The sequence below is a fragment of the Microcaecilia unicolor genome, chromosome 4 (genome assembly GCF_901765095.1).
Source record: "Microcaecilia unicolor chromosome 4, aMicUni1.1, whole genome shotgun sequence".
In the NCBI taxonomy this organism is placed as follows: Eukaryota; Metazoa; Chordata; class Amphibia; order Gymnophiona; family Siphonopidae; genus Microcaecilia; species Microcaecilia unicolor.
In genome coordinates this window covers 140486763-140505623 of record NC_044034.1, presented here as the reverse complement: position 1 = coordinate 140505623, position 18861 = coordinate 140486763, and the positions used below count along the sequence as shown (strand labels likewise).

General features: G+C 43.2%; 1 protein-coding gene across 3 annotated transcripts in view; it reads right to left on the bottom strand.

Annotated features, from left to right (window-relative positions):
• The window catches only part of WT1 (WT1 transcription factor), a 91765-nt gene that overhangs the window by 17122 nt on the left and 55782 nt on the right, over positions 1-18861 (bottom strand). For 2 of the 3 annotated variants that reach the window (XM_030200660.1, XM_030200661.1), the window contains exons 4-5: positions 9701-9778; positions 2179-2281 (exon numbers count right to left, since the gene is read on the bottom strand). In XM_030200660.1, the coding sequence (XP_030056520.1) occupies positions 2179-2281; positions 9701-9778 (181 nt within the window). The remainder of the gene's footprint in view (positions 1-2178; positions 2282-9700; positions 9779-18861) is intronic. The other variant, XM_030200662.1, reaches the window with a different exon arrangement.

Here is an 18861-nt window from a genome sequence, read left to right as displayed (position 1 = left end):
CACAATGGCTTGATTGTCTTATACTTGGCTCACTTTTATTACATATAGCAGTGATTTCCATTTCTAAAGACATTTCTTTTTTTTTTTCTTATTCCTTATCTATATGGGCTACCATTAAGACATATTACTTTATTGTTAACCCCAATTATTAGTAAGTAGGTCTCTTTGAATAAAATGGGATCTATGCTAAAATAGCATGTTAGTAGTAAAATAATAGTAGCCCATGTTGATAATTCTCCTCAACATGTCTTAATGGTAAACCACATTGATAACTACACCTCTAATATGATAGACTTTCTGAAAATCATTGAACTATAATTTGGATTTGATTACTAACTTTTTCCAAAACTGAGTTCAAGGTAAATTACAACCAAATAATTTGGGTTGTACCTGAGGTAATAGATGGTGAAATGGCTTATCCAAGATCACAAGGAGTATCAATGAGAAACACAGCATTTGAACCCATAATCACAACCTACTTCTTTAACTATTAGGCTACTCTGCCAATAAATGTGATGCTTTATTAAGATGTAAACAACAATTACACACTTTACAATAATATAGCCTCGCAATATTTAGGAGTCGAAATTCAATCCGCAGCAGTAAGTGACTGGCAAGCTGCTTCCATCCGCATCCCCAGATATTCACTGCCGGGGCATGCCTGGCTCCAGGCATTGAATATCCAGGTATGACCGCCGACCTAGAAGTTAACCAGGCACTGGCCAATATTCAGACTAGTGAAGTTAGGACAGCTGAATATTGGGTGACAGCTCACTCAGCGAGGTCTGATTGGGCAGAAGCCTCTCCTGCCCAATTAAACCTTTTGAATATTGACCCCTTAGTGTTTAATTCCATCTAGTGATTCCTTTAGTATTCTTAAAATAGAGCTTCATCTCTGCACTATATTCTAAGAAGCAAGTTTGGATTCAAGTCTAAGGACAAGGTATGATACAGGTCATTTGCTGTGGGGTTAGTTCTCCTGCCCCAAAGGGCTTACAATCTAAGGGTAAAGGCAGGGCTTTTTTGAGGGGGTACTTGGGGGTACTGAGTACCAGCACCTTTTCCATTGCCTGCTAAAATTGACCCATGGATCCCAAGTTTTAATGAGAGCTCAGGCTCTACATACCAATTCTGCCTTGTCATAGATTCTGTGACTGGTTGCAGGGGGTCTAGCTATTGTGGGATGGGTCCCTCAGTGATCACCCCAACCCTGAAGGGTGTCCTGCATTTGAGTACCGGCACCTTTTTCGCTAGAAAAAATGCACTGGGTAAAGGTGACTTACCCAAGGTCACAAGGAGCATCTCTGGGAGAAGCAGGAATTGAGCCCTGGCTTCTCTGCTTCTCAGTCTGCTGCTCCTCCTGACTGAAAATTGCAGGCTGACATAAACTGTTTAGTTAGTTACACCATTCCTGTGATCACTGTTACAGCACCAAGCATAATACATAAATAATTCAACCCCTCAGAATTAATCTTCTCCATTGGGCCCTCATTTGAGATGCTCTGTTTGTGATGATCCCAAATTCCTTCCTGGTTCTGAAAATTTTCAGAACAAATTTCTAAATCCAGGACTGTCAATAAGAAGTTCACCGGAAATCTTTTGTCTGGTGGGAAATCAAGTGAGTGGTGTCAGCTCCTGCAAGAGGAAATTCCAGCCAAGGTGCCCTGAAACACTGACTTCATAGGGCCCCTTACAATTTAAGAATCTGCTTTTACGATAGGTATTTCAGCACCTCACACATATCGTTCTATGATAATAGTATAAGTACTGTGTTAGTACAACATTAGCTCCTTCAACAGAGAACAAAAAAACAGCAGCTGACCCTTCAGTTTGACATGTCACACCTACCTCCTCATGGCTTCTTCATTTCCAGCTCTAAACCCAGATTTTGAGGAGATGAGATCTAGGTCCTTCCACTAGATGGCACTAGGAGTGACCACTGGCTGATGCTTTTCTCCCCTTCAATCCAATCACCTCTCCAGACAGCATGCCCAGACCACCCAGTGAACACCTATTGGCCTAAGAACTGGAGAAGCATCCTCTCTTGAGGCACATCTCCAGTCCTATTCAGCCAGCAGACACTGTAACTTCAATCATCTTCCATCCTGCCCCCACCACCAGTTTCAATGCATAATCCCCAAGGCACACTCAACCTTCTCTGCACTTTGAGTTACTCACTTGTATTCCTCGAAAAACCCCATGGGTGTGTATTCTATACTGTGCGCCACAGCTGTATAGCATCGGAGTGCTGTGGTTGTCATTCTCATACGTTGTCCCGTGACTGCAAACAAAAAAGACAGGTTCATAATGTAAATTAAGTAGGAGTGAAGCTTAGCTTTTATCTATGGGAGAGAATAACATGGTCTTCAGGTATCATTGAACCTAAACGGGCATTATCTTTCCCAATCCTCATATGTTTGTATCAACAAAGTGTTAGAAAACTTGCAACAGTGTTTTCAGATTTGCTGTTGTTGGGTGGGGAAAACCAGATGCAAGTGAGAGTCTTGGAGATTACAGAGAGAGAGGACAGAGGGGATTCTACAACTTCTGTGGCAGAACTTCTCCTGACTCACAAATCAATGGAGGAAGGGGAACAATGGAGTGCCCCAAACTCTGTACTGGGACCAGTGCTTTTTAACAAATTTTAAATGATCTAGAAATGGGAAGTGAGATCATCCAATTTGCAGATGACAAAAAAATTATTCAAATTTGTTAAATCACATGCAGAATGTGAGAAATTGCAGGAGGAAACTGGGAGAGCAAATGTCCAGATGACAGATAAAATTTAGGTTGGCCTTTTACTGCAGATTAGTAACAACACCCTAAATTTCAAGCTCCATTATTTCTACTGCCTGGAAGCATTGAGCCTCTAATACATGGTCTAATGCTCTCAGCTAGCATCTAAAATGGGCCAGTATATGAAAATAAAATCTTCTCCCCCTTCCCCCCAAAGACACCCTACTCCCCAACACTCCCCTAATGTCCTGAAGGCATAGCCCAGAACATAACTCCTCCTCAAAGTGCCCACCCTTCTCCCAAAAGCCCTCACTCTCCCATAGTTCTCTCTCCAGGACTACCTTTCCTAATCCCTGATGTCTAGGGCTTTCAGGGGCAGAAATAATCCCTAGCTGCTATTGTCTCTGCCAACGCAAGGTTCAAAATGATCCCAGAAACCACTAATGCTTGTCTTGCAGTACTACCGCTAGGATTCAAGTAAGGTAATACCACGAGTCAACTGCTAGGGGTCACCAGCACCATTTTGAACCTGCGCCACCAAGGGCAAGAGAAACTAGGGATCACGCCTGTCCCTGAAACCCTGTAGACGCCAGGGTTTGGAGACATAGGCCCGAAGGGGAGGGGCTATGGGAGAGTGTGGGTGTTTGAGGGCAGGGATCTCTTCTGGGGAGGGGGATGTCAGACTGTTTCCTTCATAGTGGGTTGTGTTTGGAGGTGTCTTCAGGAAGGGGGAGCAAATTCTTTCTTTATACGCTGGCTTCTTTAAGATGACACCCAGGAGCACCGGGTGTCGATTATTGGTTCAGTGCTCCTAAGCAGGAAATATAATGCCAGTTTTTGAGATGGCATCATTTTTCCAACAGTAACATAGCTTGCGGTGTTCACTACAAGCTGCACAATTTGATTTATATAAAAATGAGATGTTTTCCATGTATTTGCGTGCTTTACATCTCATTATTATGTATCCTGCATAACTTAAACTAGCTTATATTATGGTAATTAATAAATGTTGTTGCAATTTAACGAATGTTATTCTGTAATGCACCTTAATAACTATCTTCCCTCCCCCTTAATGTAGACCAGTGCGAAGAAATGCACATGGGAAACATAACCCACACTGTAGTTACATGACACTGGGTTCCACATTAGAGATCACTACCTTGGGAAAAGAGCTAGAAGTCGTCGCAGCCAACACATTGAAATCCTCTGCTCAGGGTGTGGCAGCAGCCAAAAAAGCAAGCAGAGTGTTAGAAATGATTAGAAAAGAGATGGAGAGCAAAACAAGAAGACTCATTTTTCCTCTATATTGCTCCGTAGTGTGACTGTACCTTGAGCACTGGGTGCCGTTCTAGTCACTGTATCTCAAAAAGGACATAGTGGAATTAGAAAAGGTTTAGAGAGGGGTGAGGAAAAGGATTCAGGAGATAGAACAAGTCCTCTGTGAGGATGGAAAAGAGACAACAGAAGGGAGATCCGATAGGGGGTCTATAAAAACATGAGTGGAGAGGAACTGTTACTCTTTCAAAAAGCACAAAGACTAGGGGACATGCATGAAGTTACTCAATAGTATATTTAAAACAAATCAAGGAAATATTGTTTGACTCGGTGGATTTGTTGCTGGGGTGCATTTCCAGTAGAGTGCGGCACACTCTTCCAATTATAAGTGCTTTTATGCCTGAGGTTTGTGGAAATTTGTGTCTGCAGATACCACAATGCCCTGCCTGTTGCCTGCAAGCTGTTGCTGGTGCCCAGTGCCCTTTATGCTGCTACTAAAGCTGTCCTAAATTAAGCAGTTGATCGATGTGGGTGCTGGCACTGAATACCAGGCCAGCAAATGCATAACTTCATGTAGTACTGCAAACTGCCACGACAGATCACGGCAGCCATTTTGGAAGGGCAGCACAGGGGGCAGGAGTGAGGGGGCTGTGCTTCTGTCCTCAATGACCACCACTGGACTACCAAGGATACATGTAGGTCTTGGGGGCCTACCTGGATGGCTGGGGGCAGGGGGAGTTCTGGGGGACTAGTTTCTTTACACAAGCTGGGTCAGGGAAGGAATGGGCTTTGTTGAGGGCGGAAGGAGGCTCGGGGGGGACCACATATTTTTTTTAAAGTTATGTGAGTGCTGGCTTGATATTCAGCCAGAGCCTGCATAACTGTCTTAAGTGGGCCCCAGCTAAATATTTACCAGGTTCGCATAAGCTCCAGGTGGCCAGTCTGCCCAAAATTAGCTCCCAATATTCAGTGCCAGTGCCCGGACATGGCCTAGCTATGAATATTGGGGACTAATTTAGCCGATGACGATTAGCATTTAAAAAAAAATGCTGCCTGCCATTGACTGCATATGTGTGTGTGGGAGGGGGGGAGTTGTAATTTGGGGCTAGCCAAGGGAGCAGCTACTTAAACCACAAAATTTCTCCACAACCTAATGGGGCTGGTCATCTAAAGCAATCATGTCACCTACGTACCATGTAACCTCTTTGGATGCAGCCTGCCTCTTGGCATGGGACATGGCATTAGGACACCATCCCATGTTCTCCATTGTAGCTTGCCTCTGAGGTAGGGTCTGCATTTGGCAGGAGTATGGGGAAGTGGGATAAGAACGGAGTCACTGCTACTAGACCCTCCCATTTTCTCCTGTTCCTTTCCCGCTACTACCTCTTTATTCCTCTGACTTGAAGGACTTTCAGCCTCCCCTAAAAGCAGCACAGCCTTATGTTGTATTTCGAAGTGGTACTTCATAGACATGTTGGAAAGATGGCCAGTTATTTTTCCCTGGCTCACCTGCTTTTTACAGTGCAAAAATTCTGCAAAGTGTTATCTTCAAAGGCATGAAAGTGCCTCCAAACATCTGATTTGATCTTGAATCCCTAATCCCTGGATACCTGGCCACTTGTATGAAATCCTTTGATGTCACTGAGGTACTGGTGGTTAGTGTGGCAAAAGATACTGATGCACTGGTAGTAACACGAACAAGTCTATGGCTACCATTTATCTGCAGTAGGAGTCTCCTCCTCATCAGACACTGGGCTGCTCAGAATTTCCTCAGCTAAAATAAATGATATGTCACCAGAACTTTCTATTTCTAATTCTTCCATACCAAAAATTTTCTCTAACACAGGCTGGGTATCTAAGAGATTGTTGCATTTGCTTTGGCTGCTGCTCTTTGTGTATTCCTCAGCAGATCTCTCCCTTTCCTCTTCCATCTCCTCTGAGTGTACTACGTGTACTATGCCTGTTGCCTTTTATATCTGGCTCTGTCTGGGATGGCATAAACCACTGGGCAGAGCACCGGCACTGCCTGGAGCAGAACTAGAAATAGGCAAGTCCCACCGAGAGTAATCTGCCTTCCTCTTGCGTCTATGTTTGTCAAGCTCTGGTTTTCAAAAGAAAAATTTCTCTCTCACTATCTGTCTCCAGATGTTCTTCCTTCCCCCAACGTCAAGCGTCTGCCAGAGCTCCCTGCTCTTATGTGGTGTTAGGTCAGCTTACAAAAAAGAAAACATACACACTGATTGGCAGATTCAGTTTGGAACCACTTGCACTGTGAAACTAAACTTTTCCCTTAGAAACAAACAGCTCAGCAAACAGAATTTGTAGTATGTGCTACTTTAGAGAATACTTTTGATAAAAATTTCTTGTTGTATGGCTAAAAATCAGAGTTGGGCAAATACTAATTTACTCAAATTAAATTTTATTATTACATTTGTACCCCGCACTTTCCCACTCATGGCAGGCTCAATGCAGGGTTAAGTGACTTGCCCAGAGTCACAAGGAGCTGCCTGTGCAGGGAATCAAACTCAGTTCCTCAGGACCAAAGTCCACCACCCTAACCACTAGGCCACTCCTCCAAAGTTCTCTGGTTTAGGAATCCTTCCATTCCGATCCATTCTGAAATTACACTATCCCAGGGTAAAATATTACATGTTGATGACTGCTCAAAAGTTCTTGGTGTTGTCTTGAATTCTTTTCTCACTTTGGAACTACAAGTTGTTAACTTATGAAAGAAAACTATTTTTCGGTTAAGACAATTACATATAATAAGATCGTACTTCAATGAGCATCATTTCCCCCTATTGGTCCACCTGTTGGTTTTGTCCCATTTGGATTACTGCAACTCATTGTATATGGGATTAAATTCTATGCGTTTAAGAAAACTCCAGCTGATACAAAATACAGCAGTTCGATTGATTTTCCAGATCAAGAAATATGATAGCATTTCTGGGCCTCTTCGCAGGCTTCCCTTAAAATCTCAAATTATTTTCAAAATTGCATGTACTGTTTTTCATATATTATAACTTTTGTCTCATTCATTTTTTTCTTCATCTTGGGTGTTTAATACATTTTTACTAAGGTATCCTATTGTTAAAGGCTTACAATATAAATGTCAATTCAATCTAATGTTTTCTTTCCATGCTATCTCTATATGGAATGATTTACTACAGTGTATCAGAACTGAATCTAATTATCTTCAGTTTCGAAGGAAATTGAAAACTTTTTTTTATTGATAAGGCCTGAGAGTTTTATGTTGTTAATTTGAAGCAATTCTATTCGTTTTTATTCTTTAGCTTATGTATTGTTGTTTATTGTACAAGGTGGTGGCCATGGCCAGAAGCATACAAGGTTGCATAGAGAGAGGTATAACCCGCAGAAGAAAGGAGGTGTTGATGCCCCTGTACAAGTCGTTAGAGGACAGATAAGAAGGGGTAGTGCCAAAGAGAATTTTGTAGGTCAAAATGAGGATCTTCAACTGTGTTTGAAACTGGATTGGAAGAGAAACCAGAGAAACAGGAAGCCTATATTGTGAATGATGTAATTCCCATACGCTGTTTTCTGGGTCTCTTATGTTGTAAGCCGCCTAGAACCACTAGTTTGGATTTCTGTGGTGAACAAGTTCCGCATTAGATTAGATCAGATTAGGTCTTTGGAAGAAAACCCTCTCTACAGAATTTTAAAAAATGCTAATATTCACAAAATAACATTTCAAGAAAGAATCTGAAAGGGAAAGCACTCAGGTATCCCTTATTCAGAGTTACATATGTTTTAAAGACGTAAATCTTTTGGCTAAGTAGTTTATGTCATGGCAAGTTCTCTGAGAGGTTCAGTTCTGCACAATATAAGTCGGCTGGAAAAGACAGATCCATATTTTTGGCTCTGGCTCCTAGTGATGAGGAGATGTCTAGGACTGATTTTCCACAGATTTTACAGTCTTGGCCTACCAAAACTTCCAACTTTTTCTCTTATTGAAAAAAAAAACCACCATAGATCATTCATTTTGATGTCTTTCCTCTCTCTTTTTAAGCTTACAGTCTGTGAACTGTTGCACTTGTATAAATACATTTATTTTCTTCTCCTTTCATGTTTTCTTTCGTCTCCAATTTCTTCCTCCTGCCCTGAAAGACAGCCTATTCTTTGCTTTAATATTTGGAACCTCGGTCAAGGTTGATGCAGTTGCAGAGATTCTTCTGCCAACAAGAAAAAACAGAGTGTAACAGTGCAAAGCAGGGTTCGGAGAAACACACGTGTGGAGAGGAAACCAAGCAAACACTCATGCAACGAAGTATGTCAAAATTTTGAATAGCGTCAATTGGCCAACATCTGTGATCTCTCCAATAATAGCAACGGGAATGATTCAGAGCGTTTGTTCTAACCTGCCTTCATTGTCGCTTCAGTGTTGTCTTGAAACGGCGTGTGCAGCATGCAGCTGCTCAGAGGTCGGCTTGTGTTGGTGGTGCGGGGGATTTGCATTGTAGTTACAGGTTTGAAAATAAGAGACACTGAGTCAGATCTGTCAGACGCTTTCTCCTCATCTGTGTCTACGCAAACATCTTCCATGAAACAGAACCAGCAGCTTCCAGCGTAACTTTCTTTTTTATAATAACGTATTGTTATAGATTAATAACTCATCCTATCCGCAGATAGATTAGTGCTGGATATTCAGTGAGAAGCCATGTGCAGCCCTGGCCACCGGAGCTTATGTGGGTCCCAACTGAATATAGGCCTGGCAACCACATAACTATTTTTAGTTTTTAAAACCCTCCCGATCCCCCTTGCAGCTGCTTAAACACATCCCTCTCCCTCCTACCCCCCCCCCACAAGCTGCAATGCTCCAAGCCACTCCCTCCCCCAAATGTTCCCCCCTTGTGTCTAGGTAGGTCCCCCAGGGCCTACTTGTCTCCCTGGTGGTCCAGTGGGGGGTCACTAGGGGCAGGAGTGTAGCTCCCTCGCGCCTGTTCCTTCTGGCTCCACATTTTCCCCTTGTTGCTCCACTTATAGTACCTTTAGCTGCCACAAGAGGTTGTGGCAGCCATTTTAAAGTGGAGCCGCAAGAGACAGGAGTGAGGGGGCTGTGCTTCTGTCCCAATAACTCCCCAATGAACCACCAAAGAGACAGGGGGGGCCTACCTAGACATCGGGAGGGTCGGAAAGGGCTCATTCTGGGGGGGGGGGGAATGAGAGGGGCTTGGAGCATTGCAGCCTGGAGGGTAGGGGAGAGAAGAGAGGGGGATCTATTTGAGAGGCAGGGAGGGAAATCGGGAGGATTTTAAAAACTAAAAATATTGCAGGTTGCCGCCACCTGCATAACCCCAAGCTTCTCCCCAGTGCCATCTCTGACCTGCCCACTTTTTGGTCAGGTTAAGTGCTGCTTAATATACCCACTTAGGTGGCAGGAAGCAATTTAAGCGGGCAAGAGAGGTCCCTGCCTGCTTAAATCGCTTTTAATATCAGCTGGAATATTCTTTGACAGGCATTTTCTTCATAGATATAGTGAACTAAACTGAAAAACCTGAAAGGCAGAGACAATTTATAGGACAGGTAGAGTGAAGAAAGTTAGTAGTAGAAAAAGATTAGAGAAAAAGAAGATATTCAGATGGCATATCTGAAAGAATGAGATGGATAATGTCCAGTTTATCCTCCAGAACCACATTAGATACAATTACAAAATCATAATAACCAACCTTACCCCTTAAGTGGTGATCCCAAGTTCATTTGATTCCATGTCATGCACTCAAGCTGTGAGGTCATTTGATAAACATTGTCACTGTTACAAAAATATTTAAAATTAGAACTATGATTGACCCAATCCAACCGTCATCTCTCAAGAAGCAATAAACTCACTTTTAAAAAAAAAAAAAAGACAAAGCCTTTGTGAAATACTACATCATCCCTTGAGCGCTTTGTCTACATATCTTGGGGAAAAGAGAAGATTAAGGACGTGGTAATTCAGCATCAGCATACACAGCATGGGGAGGGGTGGAGTTGCTCCCCCCCCCCACCATGCCAACCCCAAAACATGCCTATGCATATCTCAATTACCATATCTTACATTATCTTATGCCAGCTCAGTGGCAATGTATCCAACATGAGTCATGTGTTGGATACATTGCTGTTAGCCATCCTGACAATTGCCTCTGAGCTGACATAAGAAAAGTGCATTTATGTAGATGTAAAATTGGTAAAAGTTTATATATAAAAAAGGAGTTTTGAAAAAAAAAAACGTGTAGACAAAAAGAAATATCTCAAAAAGACCGATAATGACGATGGTGCTTGAATCTCTACTGCTCACCTGTATCCAGTGAGTTGCACTGCTGAGGTGTTGGATAGAGAATGACACGGGGACAAAGTTTGTCCCCATCCCCACCCCATCCCCGTGGGTTCTGTCTCCGTCCCCACCCCATCCCCTCAGGCCCTGTCTCTGTCCCCACCCCATTCCCACAGGTTCTGTCCCCGTCCCCATGGGCTCTGTCCTCATCTGCAGAAGCCTCAAACAATTATGATTTTATATTTATATCTTTTTATTAAAGTATAAAAAGGAACAATATGCTGTGCAACTATTGTGTATAAATTACAAATAGAAAACAATAATAACAGTGAGCTGCTATAATAACCCTCCTCGCCGCCACCTTCTACCCTTCCAACCCCAACAATAGCTGATTTCTATTACCCCCAGGAATCCTAATCCACCCTGTTAAAATGTCCAGGGGTACAAAATACAACCCGTTCTGTATGCCCTAGAGAGGAGAAATATGTCCTGTGAAGCACTGTTATAGTTTTTTAATTTGTGGATGAATAAGAAGTCATCAACAACCTCAGGATTCAGTCTAGCTCTCCTGTCTTCCACAGTCCTTCCTGCAACAGAAGATGTCTTCTTAGAAGATGTGCTGGTAGCAGGATGTACAGGATCCCCCATGCAAATTTTGCTAGTTGTGGCCAGCATGTTTGCTTGTTTTTCCAAGAAATCAAAATATCATTGTCTGCATCACTTAAACATAAATAACAGTCCAGTTCATTAACAGGCTTCAAAGTAGAAAACGAGACGGGGACAAAGTTTGACCCCGACCCTGTAGGCTCTGTCCCCATCCCCGCCCCGTCCCCACAAGCTCTGTCCCTGTCCCCATCCCCGCAGTTACTGCGGGTCCCCATCCCCGTGTCATTCTCTAGTGTTGGAGAAATCTTTTGAGTTTATTTATATGCATTGCGACAACTCCAGCATTCTGACTGAAGCAAGATTGATGGGTTGGTATTTGAAAAGTAGCCATTAGTTGTAATATATGATTGTCATTAATTGGCAACGTTGTGTTGTACAGCAGCCAACAGAAATGACTGGATTTGATGTTAACTTTAAGGGATGTTTTATGTTATGCTGTTTTATGTTACCTTGTATATTTTAGCTGATCATCACTTGATTTTAATTGATTATATAAGTATGTTGAAACCCACATAGGGGCCTTTTATTAAGATACGGTAAGCACTAACGCTTGCTTACCTCTTTTTAAAAACCCACTACTACAGGGTGCACTTTGGCATCTTGCGGTAGTTTTGGCATCTGCGTGCGCTTCCCATGCGCTATAAAATACTATTTATTTTTTAGCCCTCGGGTGTGTTTGAGGGTGAAGAGTATGGTGTACAGTACAGCGCTGCGTATGCCTTGTAGCACTATAGAAATGATAAATAGTAGTAGAGTAGGCAGGGCCGCCAAGAAGGGGGGCAGGGGAGACAAAATTCCCTGGGCCCGGACCTCCAAGGGGAGCCCGGCGCCGTAGTCTCTCTCCTTCTCCTGCTCCCAGGCCACCGGCGCTGCAGTCCCCGGTCTCACCTGTCCGCCCTAGGCTCCGTCGATAGCCCCCTCCATCCGCCACCATGACTGGGCCCCCCTGCATTCAAATCAGCAGTGCCTCACCTCCGGGGCCGGCTCAGTCTCTTGGCAGCCCTGAGAGTAGGCATGTTCTACGCTAATCGGTTATCACAGCTACATTGCCGCATGCCAACTGATAAGCACATGATTAGCACGGGAGCCTTTACCGCCTAGAAAGTAGGTGTCATAAGAGCTAATGGCCATACACTAATGGGGAAATTAGCACGTGACCCGTAATTGAGGAAATGTGTCCATTTTACAGCTGCGCTAAATGTGGCCTCAATACGCAGGAAAGTCCCTCACTAGTGATAGCACTGGTCACTGTTTAGCACAGCTTAGTAAAAGGACCCCTTAGATTTGTTTAGAGAATGTAGGCTATGTATTTATTTATTTATTTATTTATTTATAAATAAACAACTGTATGAAATTAATATGCTTAATTAAAGATTTTTTACTACAGATTACAGACAGGTATAATAGGCAGTGTGTTAAAAGTGAGACAGTTTACAGATGTGCTTCTATCCATCAACAGATAATTACATTGTGCTGAATACTTATCTGAGAAACACTGATTAGATTGGGTTTACAAGAATTGGTCTTGTTTTATTTCTCTTTCTTTCTTCATTTTTCTCCCCCAACTTGAGTCCTTCTGGATCACCCAGTTCTTCCATTTGGCCTGGGGGCTTGTTGGAGCCTGATTTTCAACATTCAGGGTCAACAGGTGTCCCTGTGCCATGATTACACAGCACCAGCTCCATGATTCCACCCTGAAGCCCCACTGGACCTGTGTCTCCTGTGCTGTAGTACCAGCCATAAGACTACACATGGCACAAGAAGCAATGATCCAGGCTGACACTAATCCAGGTTATATTGGACCAGTTTTGTGATGATCTATTGAGTATGTTCAGTTCAGGACTAAATACAATAAGAAAGACATTTGATTCCAAAAGAGCAAAAAACGAAGACCAAACAGCTTTCATTGCTGCCCAAGTTGCACTTTTTCTCAAGTTCAGAAATGAATTCCCATCGGAGGAACATTTTATAAATCAGCAGAGTGGTAGAACCTAAGAACATTTATTAATTACCGATATATGCAACCTATCCTTTATGATGTACCAAATCTGTGGCTGCCAAATGAGAACAATAAAAGCACTGAGGATTTAATATCAGGATAGTAACACGTTAGTCTCGAAGCCTTCTTCCTAATCGTCTCTCCAATCTGAATTCTGTTCCAGGAGCTGTGTGTGTAATTTGATGGTAAATCAGGAGATGAATGGGGACAGTTTCAAGCAGGCGTTAGTTCATTGACAAGACACTAGAGGTTGCCAATTTTTCTGGGCTTAAGTGAAAGGTTAGATATGGAATTATATTGTTTCCCAACATAGAAAGCCACTACATTTCTTCAGGGAAAGTCTATCAGCTTTGTCTTTATGATGGCAGTTTCCTGGAAATTATCATTCTGATCTTCCTGGAGGAAGAGGTCACTTTTTTCTCTTCTTCCTGCCCTTCAAGGCCTTTCCCCTTCCTCCTTCCCATCTGGAGCCATTATCCACATCCTCCGCAGTTTTTCCTATCACCCTCCCACATCCCCTCCTGAGATAAAGCAAATGGCGTAGCATCCTCCTTGCCTGAAGAACAAGGTGTAGCCCCAATAAGAGATCCTTCCAAAGCACTTCCAACCCTGAGCCAGGTATGAGACCCAATTGACCCCATGCAACCTCCTCTACAGGGCCAGACCTTAGAAAGAAAAATAATCTTCTCATTCCAGTCATTTAACACTGAGCCCAATGTGAGACAGATCTCAAATGTTTAATTAATTCGATTAACCATCTTTTGACATTTACGGTAAGGCAGTGTAAAATTTCAAATACGTACAGAAAACTATGCTGTAGTGTATTAAGATTTACTTTCTGATTGGTATTTTTACCAGTACATATAAACAGTCTAACTCTGCATTTAGGGCTTGTTTTTAATACAGAAAAGTCTAGGGTGGAAATGTAAAAATACATTCAGTTTAAATCTATTTTATAAAGGAAAGAAAGGCACCTACCAGCCCCCAGAACCAGCTAACACCTGAATCTGGTATAAATGGGTGCATGTACTCTATGGCCCTTATTTCAAAGGCATCTCCATGTGTAAATAGCTTTTCACAATAGGTGCCATTTACACATGGGGAAGCTAATTATATTCGAATGTCAATGGGGTGTAGGTAGAGCAGGACGGGAACTTTCCTGGGCGGGCCAACAATACAGACATATAGATTCCCACCACTCAGGATTTTGTAGACCTCTATCATATCTCCCTTCAGCCATCTCTTTTCCAAGCTGAAGCGCCCTACCCTCTTTAACCTTTCCTCACATGAGAGGAGTTCCATCCCCTTTATCATTTTGATTGCTCTTCATTGAACCTTTTCTAATTCTGCTATATCTTTTTTAACATATGGCGACCAGAACTGAATGCAATACTCAAGGTGAGGTCACACCATGGAGCGATACAGAGGCATTATAGAAATTTTGGTCTTATTCATTTTCCCTCTCCTAATAATTCCTAGCATCCTGATTGCTTTCTTGGCCACCCTCGCACACTGGCCAGAAGATTTCAGCGTATTGTCTATGATGGCATCTAGATATTTTTCTTGGGTGCTGACTCCTAAGGTGGACCCCAGCATAAGGTACCATGCTTCGGATTATTCTTCCCAATGTGCATCACCTTACATTTGTCCACATTAAATTTCATCTGTCATTTGGATGCCCAGTCTTCCAACTTCATAAGCAAGATAGGGGGGCTGCATAGGCGTAGTTTGACTGTTTCATTTGGGGGGGCAAAGAATGGGTGGGGCATTTTAGCATATCATTTGCATATATACATATGCAAATGAATATGCTAATATGGAGGAAGGAAATGAAATTTACAGGCAAAATATCACAGATGCACATTTCAAAAAGCTGACACATTTCAATTAATAAATTATGAATAAAATACTTTTATTTACCTTTGTTGTCTGATCATTTAGTTTTTCTATTCGCTTTGATCCCAGTGTCTTCTGTTTTATGCAGTGTCTTCTTTCCAGTAGGCTTCCCTCTGCTCCCCACCCTCCCAGTCCCATCCATCTCTTGCTCCTTCCCTCTGCTCCCCACCCCTCCCAGTCCCATCCATCTTCTGTTCCTTCCCTCTGCTCACCATCCCTCCGTCCCATCCATCTTCTGCTCCTTCCCTCTGCTGTGCCTGACCTCTCCCAATCCCATCCATCTCCTGGTCCATCCCTCTGCTCCCCACCTCTCGCAGTCCCATCCATCTCTTGCTCCTTCCCTCTGCTCCCCACCCCTCCCAGTCCCATCCATCTTCTGTTCCTTTCCTCTGCTCACCATCCCTCCGTCCCATCCATCTTTCCTCTGCTCCCCCCCCCCGCGAGGTCCAAGATGGTGACTCCGTTTACCCCCTCTCTTCCTCCCTCCCTCCGGCGCAGGCAGCAGTCTTTTCCAGCATTCCTGGCAGCGGTAGCGATATACACGCTGCCTTCGGTCTGCCCCGGAAGCCTTCTCTTCAAGTTCTTGTTCCCACCTATGCGGGAACAGGAACTTGAAGAGAAGGCTTCGGGGCAGAGCCAAAGGCAGCGTGTACAACGCTACCGCTGCCAGGAACGCTGGAAAAGACTGCTGCCTGCGCCGGAGGGAGGAAGAGAGAGGGGTAGACGGACACGCTCCTCTCCGTCCGCTTGGCTTCCCTGCCCTCTCTGTCTGCGTCCCGCCCGAAAGGAAATGACGTCAGAGGAAGGCGGGATGCAGATAGAGAGGTCAGGGAAGCCAAGCGGATGGAGAGGAGCGCGTGCCTGCATGTGTGTTGTTTTTTTTTTAAGTAATGGCGCGGCGGCGCCTCGCGTCGTTTGGAGGGGCATTGCCCCCCCTCGCCCCCCCCAGTCTACGCCTATGGGGGGCTGACCAACCCATAGTGCAGTTTGTAGATGATATGACTATAAACTGGGAGCCAGTGATAACAGATAAAGAATTTATGAGAACAGGAATTGCAAACATAGAGCAGTGTTTTCAAGAGACTGTGGGAGACCAGCATAAACAACGCTACAATAATTGATTTGAGAAACAAGAAGAGAATGAATTAACATGTGCAAAGCCTGTTTGTTACTGCTAGCTGGAGGGGGTGTCTGCTAAGGGCTGGGATGCCCTCAGGGATGTTAGGGGTTGTGATGCTACATGGGGTTTGTCTGGCCATGGCTAAGGATTGCATGATTTGTGCTGGGATTGGGGCCCTGTACAATGGGAGCAGCAATTTTAAAAAGCTGCTCTCATACATATGTGTGTGGGAGGGGGCGATTTCTATATTTGTTCTCCACGTGTGCTTCGTAAAATCGCTGTTCTCTCTATACATGGATAAACTTACACTGCGGCCCTTCATGTATTCAGCAAGAGGCTTCATGTCTTGACCTGGACCTATGAATCCCCTTCTCACCTATGTGAACTGTGCCTTTATATGTATATAAATTATATGAATACATTGCACATCCATCCCTTCCTGGGTAACACCTACACATGGCAACATGGCATGTATAGAATTACAAATATTTCAAAAGAATTTATGAACCTAGTCAATATCTTCCCATATTTTTTTCAATGAATTTATATATTGTCTCGGACAGTCCTTCAACAAATTCATAAAGATAAATATAAAGCATTCATACGTTCTTTTATCAAAGTGACCTCAGTGATGTTCACCGCCCACCACCCTTACAGGCTTTACGTGGCGATATATATCAACATCAGCCTCTTCATCGGTACACTATTGCTTTCTTATAAATTTTAAAAGATTTTAAACAAATCACTTATCTTGCTTAGGTCTGTCGGACTCGGGGGTATTAATGTCTGACATGCATGTTTCGCTCGCCCAGGCGAGCTGTCTCAAGGACCTACCCCCCCCCCCCCCCATAGTCTTATTAGCGCCATCTCTACCAAATGTTTGGTAGAACTGGCGCTAATAAGACTACAGGGGGTGTAGGTCCTTGAGACAGCTCGCCTGTGCGAGCGAAACATGCATGTCGGACATTAATACCCCCGAGTCCGACAGACCTAAGCAAGATAAGTGATTTGTTTAAAATCTTTTAAAATTTATAAGAAAGCAATAGTGTACCGATGAAGAGGCTGATGTTGATATATATCGCCACGTAAAGCCTGTAAGGGTGGTGGGCGGTGAACATCACTGAGGTCACTTTGATAAAAGAACGTATGAATGCTTTATATTTATCTTTATGAATTTGTTGAAGGACTGTCCGAGACAATATATAAATTCATTGAAAAAAATATGGGAAGATATTGACTAGGTTCATAAATTCTTTTGAAATATTTGATATTGGACCAGTCTAAATTTAAGAATTTTTGCCGAACATTGAGTGTTGTGCTAGAATTACAAATATACACAGCTTCTACCACACCATTTCATAAAGTAGGCTTTCCACATGGAAAATGTTTTATAAACTTGCGCCTCAATGCTCTTCAATTGTTATGCACAACTGTGATTGATTATGAAGGCATAACCTACTGCTAGCAACCACTGTCCAGCTTTTACCATTAGAGACAATTCAAAAGCGCATAGAAGAATACGAAAAGCAGAACTGGCCAAATACTGCCATGCAGAAGGACCCAAATCTGATTCCTGGTTCAGGGTCAGCCAGGGCTGGGGATTCTGTGGAGGCTTTTGAGGGGTAGGGGTGTCACCTACTGGACCCATGAATGCAGGACTCATAAGAACATAAGAATAGCCATAGTATCAAGCTCATTTTCAAAGCACTTAGCCTCCCAAAGTTCCATAGAAACCTATGGAACTTAGCCTCCCAAAGTGCTTTGAAAATATGCCTCATAGTGAGTCAGACCAATGGTCCATCTTGCCCAGTATCCTGTTTCCAACAGTGGCCAATCCAGGTCACAAGTACCTCGCAAAACCCCAATTAATATCAATATTCTATGCTACCAATCCCAGGGCAAGCAGTGGCTCTTCCCCCATGTCCATCTCTATAACAAACTATGGACTTTTCCTCCAGGAACTTGTCCAAACCTTTTTTTTTAAATTCAGATACACTAATCACTGTTACTACATCCGCCAGCAAAGAGTTCCAGAACTTAACTATTCGTTGAGTGAAAAACATTTCCTCCTATTTCTTTTACAAGTATTTCCATGTAACTTCATTGAGTGTACCCTGGTCTTTGTACTTTTTGAAAGAGTAAAAGATTGATTCACTTCTACTCGCTCTACATCAGTCAGGTTTTTATAGACCTCAATCATATCCTTCCCCTTTATCAGTTTGGTCACAAGATGCAACGGTGCATGGACCCTGACTGAACGCTGTTGCTAAAATGGCATTACTAAAGTAGAAGAAACAAGCTTGGGCAGTTGTGGATGCAGGTTGCACGATGTCACAATCTCAGTCCAGCTGCAACCGAGCTGGAATAAACTGCCACATCAAAAACAACTATGAAAAGCAGCGAGACAGAGCATAACTTGGACCTATTTCAAAACCTTTTGAGTAAGCAAGACTTCAATATTAGCTGTGACATGATTGAGGACAGCAATAATAGAAAATCATATTTAATCCTGTCATCACTTGCTGAGACAGCTACAGCTCGGTGTAAAAGTTAATCAGGAATCCAAAGTTCTTCAGCAGTGCAAAATAAATCAATCAGAGTGACTGGTAGGGATATGCAGAAATCAAAAATTCCACTGAGACGTTTTGCATACTAGAAGCTAAATGCCTTCTAGCTTAAAATGTGCATCTTCTCATTTGTCAGTATTGTGGGACAGTTTTCCTCATTATGGTTTCTAATCTGCTATTATGTGGCATCTGCGCTCAGAGAGCAGGAGACTGTCCTGCGGAGCAGCTTGTGCTGGTCTGTGCCACCGAGTAGTGCAATTCCAGAAATTCTTCCCGTAGTGCTGTATAATGAATTCCTGCAGGACCTGGATTGTATTTGCATTTACAGCAGGAG